The sequence below is a fragment of the Bubalus bubalis genome, chromosome 2 (assembly GCF_019923935.1).
Source record: "Bubalus bubalis isolate 160015118507 breed Murrah chromosome 2, NDDB_SH_1, whole genome shotgun sequence".
Taxonomy (NCBI): Eukaryota; Metazoa; Chordata; class Mammalia; order Artiodactyla; family Bovidae; genus Bubalus; species Bubalus bubalis.
This window is the reverse complement of record NC_059158.1, coordinates 184,040,078-184,060,636: the sequence shown is the minus strand read 5'-3', so window position 1 is coordinate 184,060,636 and position 20,559 is coordinate 184,040,078. Positions and strand designations below refer to the sequence as shown.

The window sequence follows — 20,559 nt, the reverse complement described above, 5'->3', positions numbered from 1 at the left end:
ACAGTGGAATAGAATGATGGAGCCGGCGGATTCATACACAGGCTCCGCCTCCTGCAGACACTCCTCCTGCAGGGAGTGATCTGTTACTTCCAGGAGGAGTGTGGAGGTAACAAGCAGACCTAACCAAGAGCCAAATGCGCATTTACAAATGGGTAACTGAGGATCAGTTTTATCTGTTTCCAAATTCCTTGCTCCTTCTGCTGCCCCTCACTGCAGCATGGATGTGCAGAAGGGGGCAGAGAGAATTGTGCTGAGGAGAGGGGACCGATGGAGGGTATTCACCAGAACACCTGGGTCTCCTTACTTAGAAGGAAAGGGAGAGCAGATGGCAGGAAGGCCGGGCTTGGAGAGGAGGGGACCTTGAACAACCAGAGCAAACCTGGTAGGGCATCAGGGGGTGAATCAGAGATGATTAGGACACAGACGCTAAGCTCCAATACTTTGGCCACCTGATGTGAGGAGCTGACTCTTTGGAAAAGACCCTGATGCTGGGAAAGACTGAAGGCAGGAGGAGAAGGGGACAACAGAGGACGAGATGGTTGGATGGCATCAGCGACTCAGTGGACATGGGTTTGAGCAAGCTCTGGGAGTTGGTGGTGGACAGGGAGGCCCGGTGTGCTGCCGTCCATGGGGTCACGGAGAGTCAGACAGGACTGAGCGACTGAACTGAGAAGACAGGGCACAGCTGAACTCAGACGCTGTGAGTTTATAGCTCATAGCGGGATGCATCAGCCCAGTTCTGTGACTTTCTCCAGCCTCACAAAAGACTAGCCCTCCGTGGAGTTACCACCCTCAGGGGCAGCTGGTGTCTTGGCCAACTCAAAAGCAAGTCTGATAGCCTTGCCGTCATGATCTCTTCATAATGGCTTTATTTCCCCTGTTACCCCTGACCCTGGCCAGGGCCTTGTGCCCCTTGCAGCTGGGCCACCAGGATGGTAATTAATAACTCCAACAATTACCTTCTGTCGTTGCTGTGGGGAGAGGAGAGGAGGTGCTTGTGGGGAGAGAGAGCTGCTGGGGGACTGGGGCAGCAAGGACCCAGAGAAGAGTTAGGATGGGACCCAAGGGGGTGGGGGTGGGGCCAGCCAGGGCCGCCCAGGTGGGAGGGGCTGGGGGAGACTCACGGAGGACCACCCTGTGGGCACCACCCAACAGATGGGGGACTTCCTCTTCTTCAGCTCAAGCTCTTGGAATGATGGTCTGCCCCTCCCTTTCCTCCTCTCTTAGAACGATTGTAGCACTCTATATGTTTCGTTGCCATGGATGGAGGGGGGGAGGTCATGGAGTCATCTTACTGGATCAGCTGTAATTAATTTGGGAGGGAAAAACCATATTTAAAAAAAAAACAACAAAACTTAAGGACATTCTGGTTAACTGCTGAATGCAGCTTGTCTTGACTTAACCTTTAAACATCCTTCATCTGTCTTCCCCCATCCAGTCCCTGCCCTCCAGATTCCCTCCCGGGGCTCCCTTTATCCCGGGGCTCCCTTTCTCCCTCAGGACCACTCTTTATGCTTTATACCGCAGGCCTCCGGGTTCCCTAACCAGCTTTCTCTCCATATAGCCCTGCCCACCCGTTCCCATCCCAGCCTCATCCACTGGTCCTCTCCACTGTCACTCAAAAGCAGCTTATCACAAAGACGGGCTTCGCTAACACCCCTCAGCTCTCTGGTTGAGTTAGGATAGAATTCATTAGTGAAACTGCCGCGTTGCATTTGCAGCGGGCAGGGAGGCGAGAACACGGAGAGAGAAGGGGTGGGGCTCAGAAATCTTGTTGTTTTTTTAATTAAAAAAATAATGTTTATTTGTTTGGCTGTGCAGGGTCTTAGTTGCAGCTCGTGGAATCTTTGCTCTTCCTCCCGACATGTGGGATCTAGTTCCCTGACCAGGGATTGAACCCGGGTCCCTGCATTGGGAGCACAGAGTCTTAGCCTCCAGACCGCCAGGGAAGTCCCCCAGAAATCTTTTAAGAAGCCCTCCAGGAGATGCCCACTTGCTTGAATGTGGGAAGCCCTGCTCTAATCTGAAGATCCCTCAGAAGGCAGAGCAGATGCAGACAGGGGGCACAGTGCTCGCTTCTCTGGGGTACTGGTCCCAGTCACCTCCTTGTGAATTCCTTTCCCTGCTGTGGTCTTGATGATATCCAACCCCAGCTCTACCTTAAGTACCAAAACACCTCAGAACACAGCCTCACTGAGATGCCACAAGGAAAAAGAACACTCTGTGTGTCTGTCAGGCCAGGACATGAGTTGCCTTCCTGCCCCTAGTCTCAGCTTTTACCTTCTGTAAAATGGGGTTATAATAGCATTTGCCCTACAGAACTGTTAAAAATTCCATGGAGTGCCTGGCAGATAAAGTGAAAGTGAAAGTCGCTCAGTCATGTCCGACTCTTTGCAACCCCATGCAGTACACAGTCTGTGGCTTTCTCCAGGCCAAATACTGGAGTGGGTAGCCTTTCCCTTCTCCAGGGCATCTTCCCAACCCAGGGATCGAACCCAGGTCCCCCTCATTGCAAGCGGATTCTTCACCAGCTGAGCCACCAGGGAAGCCCAAAGGAAAGCAATAAAAGAAAAGATTAAAAGAAAGCAATTAGTAGTAATAGCACTATCTTTATAGTATTATTTTTGGTACAATCTTTTCTAATTATGGATCCCTAACTTGGCACCATCCCAGGCCGTCTCTCCTGTATGTTTGAGTCAGTGAGGCGAACGCCAGAAATGGAGTTGGTTTGCCTGGATAGATGATGTTTTTGTTCTTTGGGCTCAGGGAAGCAAAACAATATTGTCTGGCCTTTCAGGATTACAGTTCACGGCCAAGGATTTCCTTCCTCCCTTCCTCCTCTTTCTGTTTTTTAAAGCAAGACTGGGAAATTACACTTGAACTTGCTAGAGGCCTCAAATACACTTATTCCTTCACACCTCAGAGACTTAGCATCAAAGTGCAAAAATCCAGTCCTTTGATAATAAGTAACTGAGCATCACTGTTTTAGGCTCTGGGCCCAGTGACTGTTCCAGGCCCTGATCATACGATAATGCACTATACAGACCAAGTCCCTGCCCTCAAGAACTTATACTTGGGGAGTAATGGGGAAATTAGATAATAGAGACATTCCAGGAAAGTGTTAAGTGTTAAAGCAGGAGAAATGGATTGAGAGGGTTGGAGGTGATAGAGGGGGAAGCAATTTTAGATACAGTAATCAGGGAAGGCTTCTCTGAGGAGGTGACATTTAAGCAGAGACCTAGGTAGAGCGAGCCATGTGCTTAGAGCGGGGAAGAGAGTCCCGGGCAGTTAGAACAGCCAGTGCAAAGGCCCTGTAGCAGGTGTATACTTGGAAGCAAAAGGAGATGAAGTCCAAGAGGTAGGCAGGTTGGCACCAGATGACGAGGGACTTTTTGTAATCACGGAAAGGATTTCAAAGTGGCCTGAAGGGCAGAGACAGGGTAACTGTCACAGCTTGAGTAGAAGCAGCAGAAACTCAGTCCCACCACCACCAAAGCCTTGACATTCCTGCGATTAGGAATAGCAGCTCCAGCTGCTGGACATTCAGTCTGTGCCAAAGCTTGTGCTCATTGCTTTCCTTGCATGAACTCAACTCATTCCCACTAGAGGCCTGAGAGGAAGGTGCTGTCATTTTCCTTTTACAAACTGAAAATGAGACATTCAAGGAGGTTCAGTCCCTTTCCCAACTTCTCAGAGCCAGAGGGCAAAGGGTCCCAAGGCGGAACAGAACCCACGGACTCTTTCTGCAAAATTCTATTTGAACAGTAGGGTATGTGAGCGTGCTCTCTTCTAAAACACTCTCTCCATCTCCTTAACTGGATTGTTGACTTTTTCACACAGAGCAAAGGAAGAGTTCTCTATAAGAGGTCATTCTGAACTTCAAAAGCACACACAGGCAACTGTCTTCAGAGTCCGGACCTCCGGCAGTCTGACAATTTGCTTTAAGAGCACCTCAGCAAAACCCAAGATTTATGTGAATCACGTCTAATGGGAAGAGTGTTCCTGAGTCAGGGACAAGGCAGGGGCTGGGAGGGTTGCTAGACTGAAGTGGAGTGGGGAGCAGTTCTGCTCCTGGGAGCAGCAAAAGTCAAACGCAAGGGAGCCAACTCTTGTCCCGCCCTGACAGACACAAGGAGTGGTTCTTTTTCTTTGTGGCATTTCAGTGAGGCTGTTTTAAGGTGAGTTGGTGCTTAAACAAGGTCACAGGTCAGCAAAGGTGGGAGGGACAGGCAGGTGCAAGCAGGCAAGGATATGTTTAAAGGAAGTCATTTCCAGCAGGGATCAGAAACCTGGCTGGGGAGACTAGGTAGGAGGCAAGAAAGACTCGTTCATTTATTCACTGACCTAGCACAGCGGCTGAGCATTCAGGCGCCCGCTTTCCAGGCTGCAGTAACTCACATGTGAATATGAACACGTGCTTTGCCAAAGCAGGCAGTCCATAAATATCAACCACTCCTTTCAGGGTTACACCTCCCTGACTGCTCGCTGTCATGTATCCGAACTGTATTAATTGATTTCTGTGGGGTTGCAAATGATACAAAGGCATGTAAACTCTTTTAGGCAAGGGAGGGTACGTCGGTTCCTATAACCAAATGGTGGCAGAGCTGGAGTGTTTCTGTACTTCAGGGGCAACCGGTAGCAGAAGGCCAGACTCTTTTGCCACCATGTCTCATCTGAGTTGATTCTCCTTTCACTGTCTCCTATTGGTCTCCATAAAGAACAGAAACTAGCCCGCCAGCAGGACCCAGGCCCAACTCACAATGTTAGAGTACAGCTGAAATTCCCTCACAGAGGGATAGTCTGATTGGCCCAGGGTAGGTCGGGTGCTCAGCTCTGATTGGCCCAGGGTAGGTCGGGTGCTCAGCTCTGATTGGCCCAGTGTGGGTCAATTGCTCTGCTTTGATTGATCCAATGTGGGTCAGGTTTCATCCAACACTTGCGTTCACATCCCATTGGCTAAACCTATAAGACTCTACAAGCTTCCAGGGAGGCTGGGAAAGCAGTTTCTAGCTAGGTAGGGATGTGCCCAACTAAACTCCAGTGGATTTTTTTTTTTTTTTTTGGCCGCACCTCCTGGCCTGTGGGATCTTAGTTTCCCAGCCAGGGATCGAACCCATCCCCCGTGCATTGGAAGTGCCTAATCTTAACCACTGCACTGCCAGAGAGAAATCCCTAAATTTCAGTGGGTTCTACTGGGAGTGTGAACACTGAGAACAATTAAGTCTTTGCCATAAAACCCTCTGTGGCCTGTAAGTATCTGTGTACTTCTTTCTTCACACATATTGGACCCACTTACAACTTCCTGCGGGTGACAACCCAAAGTCCACCCAGCCGCTGCATCCAGCCCTAGCAGCAGGATCCCTTGGTGGTGCACAGTCTCCCTTCTCAGGTTGAGATGGGGCCCTGATCATCCAGGGGCCTGAAAACTAAAAAAAAAAGTCATCTGCCCCTCACTTCATACCCGCTCAGGCACCACACAATGTGGAGTAAGAAAGACTAAGCGTCATCAAATCTCCCATTAGGCAAACGGAACACCCGTGGACCACCAGTCCATGCAGTTACCAAGTCTGTGGGGCAAGAAGTGTGAAGACTCTGGTGCACTGGAGTACACTTTGCCTCCCTTTTCTGCCCTGGGGGTAACCCCCTTGTCCACTGAGGCTGCTGGCTTTGCCCTCTGGGAGCTTCTTCCTTGACCATTTATCATCCTTGGCCGTACAGCCAAAGTGAGTGTCCAAGAGAATACCCTCCTGGAGGGCACACAGCTCTCTGAGCTTACTTCTGATGGTAGGGTCTGGGGGGCCCTGGATTTTCTAGGGATTGAACAATCCCAGGCTTTTATAGGCCAGACCTTTGGCTTCATTGGCTACCCAATTCTGTCACACCCAAAGAATCCTTTCTGTGCAATAGTTCTTCAGCCTGCCAACTCCCCTGTTTTACTGACTGGTTTCCCTGCCCAGCCCTACCCTGCTGCCTCATTTGAACAGTGGCTACCTTGAAGCACCCGAAACAATGGCAGGGTGGGAATGACAGCCTTAATCAGATCTTTGCCACAGGGCTGTCTCACGTTGCCAGGTAGAAAAATCCTCTGAGTCAGTAATATAGTTTGCCTTCCAGTTTATTACATCTTGGGGCTTTATCAAATAATCTGCCAGGAATATCAAGGGCCGTCAGCTTTCCTTCTTGCCATATCTTTGTTTTCTTTCACATTGGTTTAGTTGCTAAGTCATGTCCGACTCTTGTGATCCCATGGACTGTAGCCTGGCAGGCTCCTCTGTCCATGGGATGCTCCAGAGAAGAATACTGGAGTGGGTCGCCATTTCCTTCTCCAGGGGATCTTCCCAACCTGGGATCGAACCCAGGCTTTCTGCATTACAGGCAGATTCTTTACCAACTGAGCTACAAGGGAAGTCCCATTCCCAACTGCTAAGCCAAGGCCACTTAGTTTTCGTTTTGTTCTTTTTGTCAAAGCTACATCTTATTTTTACTGCAAATCTCTGTTTTAGTTGGATATAGGTTAAGTTACTATAACCAAAAGATCCCAAAATGCAGAGCTTCGAATTCTTTTTCTCTCCCATAATGATTCAGAGTAGGCAGCTGGTCCAGGGCAAGTTAGGGCTTCCCAGGTGGCACTAGTAGTAAAGAACCCACCAACTAATGCAGGAGACAGAAGAGATGTGGGTTCAATCCCTAGGTCCGGACGATCCCCCTGGAAGAAGGCATGGCAACCCACTCCTGTATTCTTGCCTGGAGAATCCCCATGGACAGAGGAGCCTGGCGGGCTACAGTCCGTGGGTCAAAAAGAGTCGGACACGACTGAAGCAACTGGGCACACACACACCAGGGCAAGCAGGCAACTTGACCCTGCTCCAGGAGTTGACCAGGTTTCCAAGTTCCTTCTGTTTTGTTGCCGTTCCATCCTTATGAGCATAAAGCACATGGTCAAAGCTGGCCCATCCCACCCCAGTCTCTGCAGGAGAGAAGACAGGACGAGGCAAGCAGTCTCTTTACAAAAGATGAGATCCGGAGTTTCCCACCTCACTTTGTGCCACATCCTATTAGGTGAAATGCTGCAAGGGAGGCTGGGAAATGTAGTCTCTGAGCGGCCATGGGGTCAGCCATATTGGATTGGGAATGACCTGTATTACTTAAAGGAAGAAGGAGAAAATGAATACTGGGGAGCAATGAATATCCTGCCTCAGGGAGAAGGGCAAGCTGAGAAGAGTGACATACTGTCTATCACACCCTGATGGTCCGGGGAGAGTCCAGCTCCTGTGGCCATCAGTTCATGGCCTCACCTGCCTGCAAAGGGGGAGTCTGCTGGTCAGCCACTCTGGCTATGCCAGTGTTTTGTCTCCTGGGAAGAGCCCTTGCCCATTTGTCCCCAGGGACACTCCACAGAGGGCCACCGGGGAAGACTCCCTAACTCCGAACTGTGCCACCTTGGCAGCCCACCTTTCACTGGAGGAAATCGATGGCCTTAAGGCTTGTATAATCACAGACACCCTTTGCAAAGCCTGGGAACTTTTTGTTTCTTATTTTGTTGCTTTTGACACTTCTGTTTTGCAAATCAACTCACAGAGAACCCTGACAGCTGGTATCCACATCAAAAATTTGACCCAGGCCCGATCTTTGAATCAGCATCGCCACCATGTCCCAGGCTGTGGTTTCCGTCTCTGAGACCCAGGCGGGGGCTCTGCTCACCTTCTTAAGCTTCAGCATCTCCCTTGGCCCTGACCTCTGCTGGGAAAATGAGGGTGGGGTCATCAGCCCTGTGAGGCTGCGCCTGCTCCCAGGTTCTGCTTCAAGATGCCAGCACTGGGGAAGTGATGAGAGTGGGAATTCCCTGGGCAAAGCCACCACACCAGTGAGTCACAAGCCTCCCAGTGCTTCTGGTCAAATTGCCCTCTCCTTCCCCTACCTTGTTCCGAGTAGCGGGTCCCTCCCAGCTCTGGAATGGGGCAAGCTTCTTACTCAACACATGCAACAGGAAGTGGTTTTGCTGGTAACACAACTGGACTCTCCTCTCTTCTCAGGGTGCAACATAGAGAATGCCTGCTACCCGCTGAGCGTCTGTGCTGAACGAACTGCCATCCAGAAGGCCATCTCGGAAGGGTACAAAGAGTTCAGGGCAATCGCTATTGCCAGGTGAGTGAGAAAGGCCAGTCGTAGCAATACTCGTTCATCTATCCAGCCAGCGTCCACCACACATCTGTTACTCACTCATTCATTCATTCACCTGTGGTGTTTATTCTGAACTTCCTATGTGCCAGGCACTCTAGGCGCTGGGCTGAGGGCTAAAAGTAGAAGATAAATAAGAAACAGACTCTGACCTTGGTAAGCCTAAAGAGCAGATAAATAGTCAGGACAACTCTAAGACAAAGGGAGGTGTGTTCTTGTTCTGATAGTAGTGCCAAGTATAATAGCATCCCTACAAGATACAATAGAAAGGCCACTAAGAAACCTAAAGCGAGAGGGACCTAAAAGTCACCTGATTAGACTTCCTGGCCACTGTACCCATTTTACAGTTGAAGAAACTGAGACCCGGAGAGGATGAGCAGCTTTCCTACGAATTAGTGGCAAAGCTGGGACAGATAGATCTCTAGAGTCTGACTCCAGAGCTCATTCCACTTTGCTGTGCTGTGACGGGAAATGAAACCCTCTTCCCTGCTCTCCTTGAGCCGATCCGGGGATCCTGTCTTCACTGTCCAAGCTGGCACCTTTGCTTGGCATCAGTCACCCCTAGGTGCAAGAACCCGGATAAAAGGACAGGCTGGTGGGGTGACAGCCAGGCAACCCAGGTTATGGTTTAAACTGATCAGATTCCAGCCCGAGTTCTGGCTGAACAAGAGCACTTATCAGCTCTCTCTACATGCCCCAAACATAAATATCCAAGTTCCCACGTGTGCCCTCAAAGGGAATTCTTTGAGTTCTGGCCATGGACCCAGACTCAGTGGCTTCAGGATTCAAGTGATATGAATGGGCTGTTTTATTAATTCAGACCCCATTACACTTCTGATTTAATGATAAATTACTCTTGTGTGTACCGTTGCATTGTCTATGAGAAAGAGTTCTCTTAGCAAGATAACAGCACAGGGAAAATAGGTAGGAAATGTTGAATCTACCCAGAAAGAGACTGCAGGGCTGACCTGGTGTTGGTCTTTAGAGACATCTGGGTGTATGGGTCATGGACTAGGAGTAAATGATCTCTTCATTGTCGGGGAGATGCAGGCCTTTTCTGGCAGAAATATGAAGACCAGGAACAAGGATGATGGGGTCTGCATGACAGAAACCAGCCTCCATTTCTTTGATAACATCCTCAAAGGAGCTTGGTCTCACCCCTGAGGTGATCCACTTTATTGAAGGTTTTTTCCCCTGAGTAACTGGAGCCAAGGATGCGCTTCTGGAGGAGGGCCTCAGCTTCCGAGAGCTCTCCGTGGGACCAAGGTCTGTCCTGGCTTCCCTCCGGCTTTGGGAGGAATAAATGAGGCCGCCCTGGGAACATTCTGTGCAGATGAGCAGAGATCAGGATGTGAATTACACTTCAGGGGAGAAAAAAGAGGTGGATGGGATAACTCAATTTCAAAGCTGATCCAAGAAAATAATGATATTCTGGGGAAAAGGAGGCCAAAGTCAACAAAAGGAGAATGGCTAGGTGGCCCTGCTCTGTTTAGAATGTTCCAGTTGAAAGACTTTTTCTCTTGGTCATTGTCTGCTCTTCAACATGACTGGGTTTTGTTTGTGATGATTAGTAAATGTCCTTGTTTAAACAAAAACTATATTTTTTCCAGCTCCCAACTGCTCCTCTCTGGGTGCTCAGCCTGCACTGGCATCCCCAAGCCAGAAAAGCAGTCATTACTGCTCTAATGATTTGTTAAATTGAGAGTGTGGATTTAGAGAGTGAATGGGACGTGCCAGCTCTCTTGTTAGTGCTGATGGGCGTGCATCATCTCAGAGAGCCCCCTCGAGATCTGTAAAATGCAATGTGCGCAGCTCAGGGGGGATTTGGCTAACGAGGAGATGAGCTTTCCCCCCGGGGTCCCCACTGTCATCATCAAAGTTGATAGGTTTCCAGCCCGTCAGGTCTGATGAGCTGGCCTCAGTGTGTGCCCAAGGTCAGCACAAACCACAGGAAACTGTCAATACGCAGCACGAGGCAGGGGAGGCAGAGGCTAGAGGAAAGGGAGGTGGGGGATGAGAGGAAGGAAGGTCCCTGGGTGCCCAGCACCTTCTGGGATGCTTCTAGTCCCACCTCTGCCCGAGCCTAACCACTATCTGCCTGTGGTGTGACATTTACACACAGCTTTGATCCCCCTTTGGGACTTCAGGGTCCCTGCAGGCCGGGACTCGGACGGCTCTTTGTTGCTCCCTCCCAGGCTTGCCTAGCATAGAGCAAGCTCTCAGCCAACATGCGTGCAATGAAATAAAAAAGAGAGACTTCCCTGGTTGTCTAGTAACTAAGACTCTGTGCTCCCAGTGCAGGGGGCCTGGATTTGATCCCTGGTCAGGGAACTTCCCTGGTGGCTCAGACGTAAAGCGTCTGCCTACAATGCGGGAGACCCGGGTTCAATCCCTGGGTTGGGAAGATCTCCTGGAGAAGGAAATGGCAACCCACTCCAGTGTTCTTGCCTGGAAAATCCCATGGGCGGAGGAGCCTGGTTATAGACTACAGTCCATGGGGTCGCAGAGTCGGATACGACTGAGCGACTTCACTTTCACTCCCTTACAGGGAACTAGATCCCATATGCCACAGCTAAGACCCTGCACAGCCAAATTAATTAACTAAAAAAAAAAACAAAAACTTGGTGGACTTCCCTGTGACTCAGTGGTAAAGAATCTGCTTGCCAATGCAAGAGACACGGGTTTGATCCCTGATCCCAGAGCACATGCGTCACAACTATTGAGTCTGTGTTCTAGAGCCTGGGAGCCGCAGCTACTGAAGCCCAGGCGCCCTAGAGCCTGTGCTCCACAAGAGAAGCCTCGCAGTGAGAACCCCACCCCACAACTAGAGAAAAGCCCGTGCAGCAACAAAGACCCAGCACGGCCAAAAATAAATAAATACAGAATAACAGAGTCCAGGACTTCCCTGGCAGTCCAGTGGTTAACATTCTGTGCTTCTAAGGCAGGGGGCATGGGCTCGATCCCTGGTCGGGGGAATATCCCGAACGCTGTATGGTGCAGCCAAAAAAAGCCAAGCACAGCCTCCAAAGAGCTAACGAGAGGCCCTGGCTGCAACATCAGCCGCTTGGTAACCAGAAGGGTTCATCCGGCTCAGTGTGCATCCTGGGCAGCGGTCCCCACCCTCTCAGGTCCCCAAGGGGTCCCTCTATAGCTAGGAGTGTGAGTGTGCTCAGTGGGGACCCACCTTTCCATGAGCAGACGCTTTCTTTAACTGGACCTCCAAAGGTAAAAGGGAGTTGTCATGAAGGTTAAATAAAGCAGCAGCCCTCCACGCTCTCTCCCCTCAGCTGCTTTATTCAATTCACAGCATCTGTCTCCAGCTGTAATTGATATGTGGTTGGCTGATAGGCTGATGGTTTGCCGATTATCTGGTTCACCTGATTAGTCAAAAACTCCCGAGTGCAGTGAATTTCACGTTTTGCTCACGGCTCTATCCCCGGCACAAACAGTGCCTGACGTATAGTAGGTGCTCAATAAATAACTGTTTGTCAATTAACATGAGAAATACTATAAGATGCTTTGGAGGGTGTCTGGTACATTCTAGGCATCTATTAAATAATATGATAATTATTGTTAATACAAAATAGGTAAATTAATTATATAATATTATACCACATAGATCACATAGTGTATAATAAAACTGTATATGACAAGGTACAAAAATTATGACAGAACTTAACTATCTAAAGGAATAATGCCCAGTGACTAGTATAGGCAGTAATAATGTGTGTATAGCATTCTAAAGTTTAGGAAGTTCTTTGCACGTCTTAGTTCATTTTATCCTAGCATTTCTACAATGTGGATGACATTATTCCCCACATTTTATAGGCAAATAAATGACCCTTGCACAGGTTAAAATGACTTGGTCAAAATCACACGTAATTAACAAAAGGAGGAACTGATGAAGAACTGAATTTTAAAGCCTGTGATCTTCCAGAGACATCAGAGAACTGTGGGTCTTAGAAGCGCAAAGATGATGGTGAGCACTGGCTTAACCTCTGACGCTTCATCAAGCTTGGAGGTTCTTACAGTTTCCTCTTTCTTTAAACACCATCCTTTGTCCTGCTCACAACCGGAGGGCTGCCTGCGGGTGCCTTCATTCTCGGAGACAACCCCTTGGCTGTAAGCTTCTCTTCTCCAACTTTCTCAGATGCAGGGTGCCCAGTTTTCTCAAGGACTCACATGTATCTTATTCTTTTATGCCTCAGGACCTTTGCACATACTATATCCCTTGTCTGCAGCAGAGAAAAACCCGGAGCTTCAGAATAGCTCTGTTACTTCATCTTAGTGAACCTGTGTCCTTGATGATAAAATGGTCCTCTGGATGCTCAGGTTATACTGAGAATTAAATGAGATAATGTCTGTAAGTGCCTGGTCCAGAGACTGGAGCAGATCAGGTGCTCACTATTGATGACTTAGGAACTCGACGCTTCCTCCAAGGACCAGGTCAATGCTACCTCCTCCATGAAATACTCTCTCTCCCTCCCTAGTCAAGGATCATCTCCTGCTTACCGTGTGTTCTTACTGTATGTTGTTTGAAATGATAACTCATCTAGTTTTCTTTGTCACCCACTAGGCTGAAGGCCAGAGACAAATTCGCTTTAACCTTTGTGTCCCTGGGTTGTGGGTGATAGTAAGCGTTCACTAAACATTCATTGAATGCACCAATGAAAAGAATAGTCCTACCCATGGTCTTGCCTCTTGCGAGTGTGGAAAGTTCTGTCCACTTCTTCTCAGCCTCTAGGATACGGCTCATCTGTGAACCAGGAACTGCCTGGAGGGATTTGACTTAATCTGCAGGCAGGCAGGACTCCTGAATTTAAGCAATCATTCTCAAGTTTCCAAAGAGACTGATCCATGTTTTTGTTTCTCTGCTTCCCCAGTGACTTGCAAGAGGATTTTATCTCACCCTGCGGGGCTTGCAGACAGGTCATGAGAGAGGTAAGCAACTTCCCTTTCTGGAATGGATCTCCCCCACTCTTCCCTGCTCTTCCAGGCCCTGGGAGCCAAGCCAGGCCAAGTGAAGAGACACAGTGACTGTCCTGTTAGCTGGGTTGGCTGACTCCTAAGGCCTTCCCAAGCTTGCATGAATCACTGGAAATTATTCTTTCATTCAGCAAATACTTCGTGAGTAAGTGTCTGTTCTGGGCTAGCCATTGACCTTGCTCTGGCGAGACAGCGGTGAAAAGACAGGCCAAGCCCTACACTCACAGGCATTATGGTCTAGTGAAGAAGGCAGACAAATAAGGAGCAAAATAAATCAGCAGTTAGAGGTGCTGAGAGTGAAGAGGGCTACAGAGAAAAAAAAACGCAGAAGAAAGGAGTTGAGAGCAACAGAAGGTGGAGCTGACTTTAGGTCAGAGTCAAAGGTCAGCAAACAACAGCCTGCAGGCAAATCCAGACTTCTGCTTGTTGTTGTAAACAGTGTTACTGCCGTGCATCCACACACACCAATTCACACGTTCCCTCTGGCTGCTTGGGTCCTACCAGGGGAGAGAGGAGTTACAACATGGACCTAATGGCCCGCAAGGCATAAAATATTTACTATCTGGCCCTTTATGGGAAAAAGTTTGTCAACGCCTGCTTTTAGATGGCCGCGAAGGGCCTCTCTTTGAAGATAACATTTGATCAGAGATATAAATAAGGAAAAAAGATGAGACAGACCAAGATCTCGAGATTTGCAGGTGGAGGAAGCAGCAAGTTTAATGCCCACACGCTTGGTGAGTTGCATGAGCAGTATGAAAGCCAGAGAGGCTAGAACACAGGGCAGGGTTTGGGGAGTGGTGACGGGTGAAGATAGAAAGGTGGTCAGGGGCGCATCACACAGGGTCTAGTAGTCCATGGATAGAGGGTATATTTCACTCCAGGAATAAAGGGAACTGAATCATACACCTAAAAATGGTCAAAATGATAAATCTTATGTATATTTTGTGATATTAAAACACAAGTTGGGGGAAGAAAAGAATAAAGGGAATTCAGTAGCTATTTTTAGAAAGAAGAGACTCAAAGGATCTGTTGTACACTTTACAAAGATCTTGGTTGGAAGCCTTCAGTTTCTTCAATTCTAAAAACCAAGGGGCTGAATTCGATCCTTTCTTCTGAATCTGGGCTCAATGAGGTTTTTGATGTGTATATGTACATTTGAGGAAGAGGGATGTCAATAGCTCTGGTGGACTCTCAAAGGGGCCTGTGCCAGCCAGAGCCCCCAAAGGCTAAAGCCACCAACTTGAAGAGTCCCCAGGCCTTGAGCTCTGATGAGACATCCTCGACCCCTCTAAATACAGCATCTCATTTAATCCCCACGCCCCGCCTGGAGGGAAGTGTGGGTCGTTTGTCAGAGAAGCAAGTGACCTGCAAAAGGACACACAGCCCTCCAGTCAGTGGCAAGCTGGCACTCACCATAGCCATTCCGGCAGACAGCAAAGCCCACACTCCCCTCGTAAAGGCCCCCTCCCTGCCTTCATGGTCCTACAAAAGGGACACGTTATTTTTGGCCACAGTAGAGATAACATGATGCTGTGCAGAATCGGAGTGGCTTGTTCCATGGGGGCTTCTGCTTTGGAGCTGCTGGAATTTGGTGGGAGGTGGGTGGGGGGGGTTCAGTTTTGCTGTTGAGTCTTGGGGGGTTACTAGCATCTCTAGAACACACAGACATCCTCATCCCCCTGCTGCTCGCCAGGCCTGCAAATCAGGCACAGTTAGCAGGACTCATTTCCCAAACCTAGATGAAAAATGCCACTGGGAAGGCTCTGAATTCACATTAGGGACTTCATTCACCCCCGGTAAGAGGGGCGCAAATAGCCTCCCAGTACCACGGCGTGTCCCAGGCCAAGGTAGCAAGCATATCAGGATGCCAGCTCCCTGACTCCCCAGGCCCTGCCTCCATCTAATTGCTTAAGGCTGTTTTCTCCATGCAGATCAGATGTTGGCAAATGAGAGATGGCAAATGGAAAAGCTGAAGGAGAGAGAAGCAAAACGGAAACCAAAATGCAAATAATAAGAGCTGAAGCTTGGGGGCTGGAGGCCTGGCACTTAAACTCGCCTCCACTCAACTTTCACCCACACCCTCAGGCAGAGCCCGCCAAGCAGAAAAATTTCCTTCTTTAAAACATTAGCTTTAAAAAGACGGACTGTGCCCGATAATAACGTGGTGATTCAGGCCAAAGCATCAACAGCAGGCTGCAGACCTGGCGGTCACTAGGAGCCCTAGTTGTCAGTACAGATGGCTTCCACTGGGCATTTACTACGTGCCATGCACTGCGTGCAGGCCCCTCCCACCCACTGCCTCCAGTACTCACGCATCTGGCCAGGTAGAGCCTCAGGCTGTTGACTCCAACTCCCCAGGCTACGCTCCATTACACTGCTGACCTAACTCTCCACCCGGGACGCCTATCTTCCTGCCTGATAAGTCTTTTGTCTCTAAAGCCATTTCACAGATCAAGACAGTGAAACCCAAAGAGTTTCATCATCTGCCCCTTGTTACTCTGCAAAGCCTCAGTTTTCTTATCCGTAAAATGGGAATAATATCCACCTGCCTCAAAGGGCAGATGATGCAATCCTGCTGTTCATTGTACAGTGTGTGACAGACACGCAACCTCTCCAGGTTCTCAGGAGTTATCGAGAGGCCCCAAGGGAGGAAGATATGAGTGGTCCTTTGTCACAACAGGAGGGGATCTGGCCCCAGGGGTTAGATATTGTTCTTATAAAGCCCCATTGTTGTTCAGTTGCTAAGTCGCATCAGACTTTTTGTGAACCCCATGGACTGTAGCACGCCAGGCTTCCCTGTCCTTCACTATCTTCCAGAGTTTGCTCAAACTCATGTCCATTGAGTCAGTGATGCTATCTAGCCATTTCATCCTCTGCCACCCACTTCACCGTTTGCCTTCAGCCTTTCCCAGCTTCAAGGTCTTTTCCAATGAGTCAGTTCTTCATATCAAGTGGCCAAAGGACTGATGAGTCCCCATCACAGAACAGAGCGTTTACTGCCCCTTAGCAATGTGCCAAGCACTGTGCTAATGCTCATGCCATCTTTCACTGGCTCCTCCCTCAGACCCTATCAACCAGGTATGATTATTATCATTCCCATTTTACAGGTGAGAAAACCAAGGCGCAGAGAGGCACATTAGACAGTAAGAGGCACTCAACCCAGGCCAGACTCAAACCAGGGCAGCCCTCACCCCTCAGCCACACTGCCTCCCTCACGCTGGCTTTGCCTCTTTTCCAGTTTGGCACCGACTGGGCTGTCTACATGACCAAGCTGGACGGCACGTATGTTGTCAGGACAGTCCGGGAACTGCTGCCTGAATCTTTTGGGCCCGAGGACCTGCAGAAGATCCAGTGAGGGATGGAGAGCACCCTCTGCCCGGGAGCCCCTGCCTTCCTACACGGGCTAAAGGGAACGACCACCTGGAGGACTTCATGAAGACATTCTCACAGACCTGGGGACATCTGCCAAACAGGCCCCAACCCCCAGGCACTGGGAGGAGACTATTTTTGCAATTACCACTGGGGTACCAGGTTTCTACTGAAGTGATACAGTGTTTCCATTCCAGCCCCTCCTTGCAACCCGACTTGTCCTCCCTGGAACTCAGGGCACCCCGTCCCTCTCTTTCCTTCCCGTGGGCCCTCTTTCAAATTCCAACCTAGTCTGGACTGCTTCGCCATCTGCCTTCCCAAGGTTCTGTCCTGCTCTGGGTGACTTTTCTAATGATAAACATCACAAAACATTCCAGAGAGGCATTTAGCTCCATCTCAATCCTTGCTGTAGCTCTCAGGAGGGGAAGTCTTTATATTAAATAGAAAGACCTGGACTCTTTCTGCCAGGAAAAGAATCAGGCACCTTGGATCTGTGTAGCTGGTGTGGAGAGCTGAGTCTCTAGGTCTCTTGTTCGTGCCTTCTTCCGATGGGGGGCCGCTGGGCTGGGTCTTACTGCGAACGGCCGTTTCTAGAATCTGTTCTGGGCTAAGTCAGGCCTCGGCCCTGCATGCTCTCAGCCCCCAAGCATAAAGGGGGCGGACGGGGCTGTTTGTCTAGATGGCAGAGCAAGCATCTCTATGAGGACCTACTGTGTGTCCAGTGTTTTTACCTGGATTATTTTGTATTTAAAGTACTCAGTAAAGTAACTATCTCCCCCTTCTTACAGTTGGGGGCCCTGGGCCTCAGAGGTTGCATAACTTGCTTTAGGACCACAGCAAAGTTTAAACCAAAATCCAGGTCCCATCACTTCCCCCTTGTAAGGTATAGTTCGGGCCGAGGCAGAAAAGGAAAGATGACCTCAACGGAAGTAGGTTACCTTTATTCAGGCAAGGAGGGGCGACAGTTGACCAGGCTGAGCCCCAAGACGGATCAGGGAGGCTCCATATTTATAGGGAGGTTTGTGGAAGCGATAAGAGAAACGTTCATCAGATGGGATGTTTTGGGTATTCTTTATTTGAGGTGGCATTTGTAGTTGGGCAGGGGGTGATAAGTCTTCTGGGCAGGTGTAGGGGTGGAAGGTTTCTGGACAGGGGGTGATAAGTCCCAGATAGATAAAACTGGCCTGGAGCATCAGGGCGGGACCTAAAGTTCTGTTTTGTTTTCTCCGAAGTTAGATGATTCAGCAAGGGCCTTTGAGACTGTTGTTTTCTTTTCTAGGCCCAAAGACTCCTTCACCCCCAGGATCTAGAAACAGTGCCTGCTCTTTGCCATGTGCTATGATGTAGCAGACCTGGAATCTGAACCAGGTCTGATTCTGAGTGTCTTTTTCTACTTTTCCCGCAGCTGATGTCTGGCTGCTTTTATTTACTGAGTCTTTTCTATATGCCAAATACTGCAGAGAAAGATGTATAAGAAACAGTCTCTACCTTTGAGGAATTTGCAGTCTGATAGGGAGAGAGGTGTAAACAGGACTCACGCTCAGAAATACACACTATGATCCAGGCTGGTAGCAAGTGCAGGGGGCAGCACGCTGCCTTCTGGGGAGTGAAGAGGGTCGGAGAGGGAGTCTGTTTCGTTGGTGCACTTAGGAAGGTGAGGCCTGAAAAGGGAAGGAGCTGGGCTGGCTCTGTAAAGGGGGCTGGCAGCTCTGGGTGTCCTCCCTGGAGGAACTGGCCTTGGGGCCAGCCTTTGTGGCTGGGGTAAGAATACAGCATGGGTTTCCTGTTTCACCCCTTCCCTGGGAGTCCTTTCTTTTGAGATCAGAGTGTCTGCAGGGATTACTGGTGCATGCGTGCTAAGTCATTTCCATCGTGTCTGACTCTTTGTGACCCCATGGACTGTAGCCCACCAGGCTCCTCTGTCCATGGGATTCTCCAGGCAAGAGTACTGGAGTGGGTTGCCATGCCCACCTCCAGGGGATCTTCCCAATCCAGGGATCGAACCCGTGTCTCTTACACCTGCCTATGTTGGCAAGCTAGTTCTTTACCACTAGCGCCACCTAGGAAGCCCTACTGTCTGGTAAGACTGGCTTTTCCATTACCCACCCAGACTTACCCGCTGCCATCGTGAGAGACAGAAAAGTAATATTTCCAACATTCTGCATGATGCAAGACTGCACCCTGCCTTTCTCTAGAAATGGTTGCCGAGAACTTCAGCACACTCTTCTGAATGTTCTCAACCGGGAGAAGTGAAGAAAGAAAAGAGAGGAAGCAGGAAGAAAACGGGCCAAGACATTAACATCAGTTAAAATTCTGATCAATGGAAATTTAGAGTAGTGGGTTATTTTCCTTACTACATATCTAGATTTTTAAAATTCCCAACATATTTCTTTTTCATTTAACAACAACAACAAAAAGATGGTATGGCATAATGGAGTTAAAGAGCATCCAAACTGTGTGATTTCATTACTCTGAGTCTCAATTTCCTCATCTGTAAATCAGCGGTGACGGCTCCCAGGGAACAGCATTGTCTACGGATCAAAGGAAAGAATGCCTTATTGAGAGCCCAGTGCTGGGCCCTAAGTAAGCTCTTGATACATGCCAGCTGTTCCTCTTATGAAGGGTGACAAATCTGGGTCCTTTGCAGGTGGACGTGATTTTTGCAAACAGGCTTTTACACTCTTTTAATAATTTTTTAATTGAGTTCCTACTGGGTTGGAGGGCTGGGGCCACACCCTGGGGTTGCAGCAGTAAAGACAGATAAAATCGCTGTCCTCGTGGGGCTCTGACTACCTGTGGGAAAGACATCTAAGTCAGCGGTTCCCAACCTTTCAGGCACCAGGGACCGGTTTCGTGGGAGACAGTTCTTCCCTGGACCAGGGGGTAGGAGTGGTTTGGGGGCGGGCCAAGCCCACCACATTCACTGTGTACTGTATTTCTATCGGGAGTTCCCAGATGGCGCCGTGGTCAAGAAACTGCCTGCCATTGCCAGGAGACGCAAGAGATTCGGTTCAATCCCTGGGTCGAGAAGATCCCCTGGAGTAGAAAGTGGCAACCCACTCCAGTATTCTTGCCTGGAAAATCTCATGGACAGAGGAGCTTGGTGGGCTACAGTTCATGGGGTCAGATACAACTGAGCACGCACGCACTGCACTTATTTCTGTTATTATTACATCAGTTTCACCTCAGATCATTAGGCGTTAGATCCCTGATCTAAAGGATTCTAGGGACTTTCCTGGTGATTCAGTGGTTAAGACTTTACCTTCCAATGTAAGGGGTGCAAGTTCAGTCCTTGGTCGGGGAGCTGAGATTCCCACATGCCTTGCAGCCAAAAAAACCAAACCATAAAAAAGATACAATATTGTAACAAATTCAAAAAATACTTGAAAAAACGGTCCACATTTTAAAAAAATCTTTAAAAAATAAATGATTCTGTCCATCATGACAAGGGCCACCCAAGGGGAAGTAAGTGCTCTGGGGGCAAGTCGCAGGGGAAATGGAGCTAGCCTGAGAATGGGCAGGGCAACCCAACCCTAAGGAGGAGATATTTCAGCCCGGGCACAAGAAAGGTCAGCTAGTTAAGGAGTGGGATAGGAGGAGGGGCAAAGAATGAAGACTGGAGGACTAAGCCTAGTGTTCTTCTGTGCGTGCGTGCATGCTAAGTCGCTTCAGTCGTGTCTGACTCTTTGCAACCCCATGGACTGTAGCCCATCAGGCTCCTCTGTCCGTGGGATTCTCCAGGCAAGAATACTGGGGTGGGTTGCCATGCCCTCCTTCAGCAGATCTTCCTGACCCAGGGAGCAAACCCACATCTCTTACATCTGCATCGGCAGGCAGGTTCTTTACCACTTCATGGGAACAGACTGGGGAAGGCACTTTGCAAAGAAGGATTCCAGAAATTGTTCGAACAATGTTCCCTTGGAAGAACGACACTCATTTGGCTGCAGAGAGGCTGGGATGTTTGTTTTAAATAAAAGCACTTTCATTTTGCAGTCCTGCTGTTCTGAGGGCTGTGATTTCCGAGCA

General features: G+C 49.2%; 1 protein-coding gene and 2 long non-coding RNA genes across 3 annotated transcripts in view; 1 reads left to right on the top strand and 2 right to left on the bottom strand.

The window, feature by feature from the left end:
- Window positions 1-20,559, top strand: part of CDA (cytidine deaminase) — a 24,401-nt gene extending 3,842 nt beyond the window's left edge. The window contains exons 2-4 of the mRNA XM_006042262.4: window positions 8,034-8,145; window positions 13,062-13,119; window positions 16,403-20,559. Coding sequence (XP_006042324.1) covers window positions 8,034-8,145; window positions 13,062-13,119; window positions 16,403-16,519 — 287 coding nt within the window. The 3' untranslated portion in view covers window positions 16,520-20,559. The remainder of the gene's footprint in view (window positions 1-8,033; window positions 8,146-13,061; window positions 13,120-16,402) is intronic.
- LOC123332246 lies at window positions 6,930-8,055 on the bottom strand. Its single transcript, XR_006549061.1, has 2 exons — window positions 7,919-8,055; window positions 6,930-7,144 (listed from the first exon to the last, which is right to left on the bottom strand). It is a non-coding gene; the product is annotated as an uncharacterized LOC123332246 (long non-coding RNA).
- LOC123332245 lies at window positions 8,153-11,469 on the bottom strand. The gene is made up of 3 exons (XR_006549060.1): window positions 11,363-11,469; window positions 9,147-9,503; window positions 8,153-8,294 (listed from the first exon to the last, which is right to left on the bottom strand). It is a non-coding gene; the product is annotated as an uncharacterized LOC123332245 (long non-coding RNA).